Raw genomic sequence first — 3,056 nt, forward strand, 5'->3', positions numbered from 1 at the left:
GTGACGAGGGCATGAGTGACCGTGCGCAAAGCGTCCCGGTCCAGAAAAGGGCACAACTGGTAAATCAGGCGAACCTGATAAAACGCCCCCCTGGTCACGGCCGACAAATGATCTTCCAGTGTCAGCCGTGGATCCAGGAGGACACCCAAGTTGCGTGCCCTCTCTGAGGGGGCCAAAGTTTCGCCCCCTATAGACAGCGTTGTTACTAACACCTTGAAGCGCACCCGGAAGGCCACAGGCAGCCAGTGCAGCTCTTACCTGCCCCTCCATCAGTAAAGCCAGATACATGGAGCGTGTAGCCATCCTCTTCTGCACTGATTGCATTTGGGGAAAGGGAGAAGTCAGCATATTTGGCAAAGGCGGTATTATTCTCAAAGTCGTCCAGTTCCACACGTAGTTCATACTTCTGCTTCAGGGTGAGAAGGTGGATATTTTGCAGTCCTAGAAAAGGTGGGAAAATAGGTTGTGGGCTCATAGTTCTGATGCCTTGGGAAAATGTCCAAAGCACCTCCATTTATTTTCCTACCCTTTGGGGATGACCCTTTCTCTTGACAAAAAAGTGCTGGCCAGACAGAAAAGCAAGACAGTTCTTGGCTGTGCTTGCTGGCCTAGACTAATAATAAACAGAGCAATTGCACTTCATGATGTAGTTTTCTGGCCCAGGTTTCAGCTGCTTAGGGGAGAAACCCAAACATTTTACATTCCAAATGTTTCTGGCAAAAGTAGATGTCTGGATCAAGAGATGCATAAAATTCTGAGACTGGGGAGAAGCCAGTGAGGGAAAGGGTGGGAAAAATCAATGGCTTTTGGCAGAGGCTCCTCAGAGAGGAGGAGGAAAAGGAGAAGGAAAAAGAAGGAGGAGGAGAAGAAATTTCCTTGCACCCCTTTATATTTACCAAGCCAATATTCACCATCTGCTTTGCCAAAGCCAAACCTGTAGTCATTCCAGCCCCGAAAGAAACTGATTGACCCATTGAAACGTTTCTGGAAAACCTGCAAAGTATAACAGTTTTGAGGAAAGATAATTGTTAAATTAACATCAATTTGCAGCTTCAGGATAACTGTTGACAAATTGATGTTAATTTAACAATTATCTTTAATTTAATTGATGTTAATTTAACAATTATGGAAAGGAAATAATCAAGGAGATTATGCATTATGCTAAGCTACATTGCTGAAACATGGTTAATTGGATAATTCAAAATGATTCATACACTATGCTGAGCCTTATTCTAACAGTCTTGGTTTAAGTGGGCACACAATTCATCACCCTCCTATTTGCATCTTCCTATTTCAAATACATATTTGCTTGTTTGACTTCTGGTCTTTATAGCCCATTTTTCCATGCTGGACACTATCTCACTTCTACATTGGCTAACAAGACAAGGAAAAGTACTGAATTGCTTATATCTGTAGAAGGATGGCATTCTTCCATAAACAGGGAGACACCCCAAAAATATGTGTTCCTGGTTGATCTTAAATACTTCTGAAGTTCAAATTAAGGAGTGAAAAGTTTCACATGAGACACAGATACCTTAGCCTCATGAAAAAGAGTAATGTAGGACCTTGTTTGGAAAGATCCAGAGTCATAGCCCCATTTGACATTAGAGCTCAATGAGTTATTTTGGCCAATCCCTCTCTTCTGGTCCAATTTACCTGAGCAGGGTCTGTGGTGATAAAATGAGGGGAAACACTCTTCCATATTTGTTGCCTTAAACTCCCAGGGAAACAAATGGTTGCAATATAGTACTACAAGTTTCTTAAAGCTTTATATTGAACAATATCAGCACCACAAAGGATACTGAAACTACAACTGGAGAACAGGCCAAGATCAAAGAAATCAAGGTTATGGAATTTCCACCAGACTAGCACTGAACAGCCACTACTAATCTAACTTAGTCCTAGGATCTCTTGCGCCTCCATAGGATACACTTTCCCATTTTGAATCCATCCTAAGGATTTCATTACCGTCCATTTTCCATCATCAGTGGTCATGTCACAGTACACGGGGACAGGGACATTGGGTCCTGCTGGAAAGATGAGGTACACGCCATTTGTCTCTGAACCTTGATCGTATATATCCTCACAGTCAAGTGGAAATGAATCTTCTCCACAGGGTTGAGATTGCTGAGCTATCCCAGTGGGAGGAAAAACATATTACTTTAAATTTAAATAACCCATCAAGTATATGACATTATTTTGGCTTCTGATTAACCATTTTGCTTTAAAACGGGCAGTTAGTAGTCCAAGACAATAATTATAAATCTGTTGCTATTGTTATTTTATAAATATCATAATTACTTTGTTCAAGATCACCTATTTGGGCAGATGTGATATTTCTGAGAATAGCTTAGAAAGCTAAGAAATAAATAAAATAAAAATATTACATTTTGTTAATTGAAATTTAGATTTTTTTCTTCAAATTTCACATTAAAATTTATATATATATTTCAGTACATATTTGTCCAAATTTAGGTACATTTTTGACATTCACCCAATGTAAATAGATTTTATAAATAATTTTCCTTACTGATTTTTTTTGGGGGAATATTACTTTAATAAATATATGCATTTCAATACAGTCTTTGCTGTCACATACAGTAGATGTATATTCATTTTGGAGATTTGGGGTCAACTGTACAATTTTGGAAATGTTAACTTGTAATGTACAATGTAGGTTTGTTATCCCAGTTTTATAAAATTAGATTGTTTTGTTATTCAGAAATGATATAAAAGAATTTCTCCCAATTTGTATATGATCTGCTTGAGATTTGTTCAGATGAGGTTAATGATTAATTTTAGATAGCTTTAACCTATAAATGTTCTGAATTACGTGCATCAAGATTTTCCATATTCAGCTCATATTTTGAGAAGTGCTTTACTTCGAGTCTGGAAGAAATATTATTATGGATTAAATTATAAGATTCCGATTTGGACAAGTCCAGGACAGATGATAGAGGGGATATCTAGGGGAGTTAAATTGGACAAAGTTTCATATAAAGAATTACTTTTGCCTGTAGGACAAGGTTGGCAACTTAAATCTTTGGGAGATTTGA

At 38.2% G+C, this 3,056-nt stretch overlaps 1 protein-coding gene across 1 annotated transcript in view; it reads right to left on the reverse strand.

The window, feature by feature from the left end:
- LOC107295200 (microfibril-associated glycoprotein 4-like) overlaps nt 1–3,056 on the reverse strand; it is an 18,472-nt gene that overhangs the window by 2,537 nt on the left and 12,879 nt on the right. The window contains exons 3-5 of the mRNA XM_015824505.1: nt 1,969–2,132; nt 897–993; nt 259–441 (exon numbers count right to left, since the gene is read on the reverse strand). Of these exons, the coding sequence (XP_015679991.1) occupies nt 259–441; nt 897–993; nt 1,969–2,132 (444 nt within the window). The remainder of the gene's footprint in view (nt 1–258; nt 442–896; nt 994–1,968; nt 2,133–3,056) is intronic.

The sequence above is a fragment of the Protobothrops mucrosquamatus genome, unplaced genomic scaffold, assembly GCF_001527695.2.
Source record: "Protobothrops mucrosquamatus isolate PMUCROS unplaced genomic scaffold, P.Mucros_1.0 scaffold2260, whole genome shotgun sequence".
NCBI lineage: Eukaryota > Metazoa > Chordata > Lepidosauria > Squamata > Viperidae > Protobothrops > Protobothrops mucrosquamatus.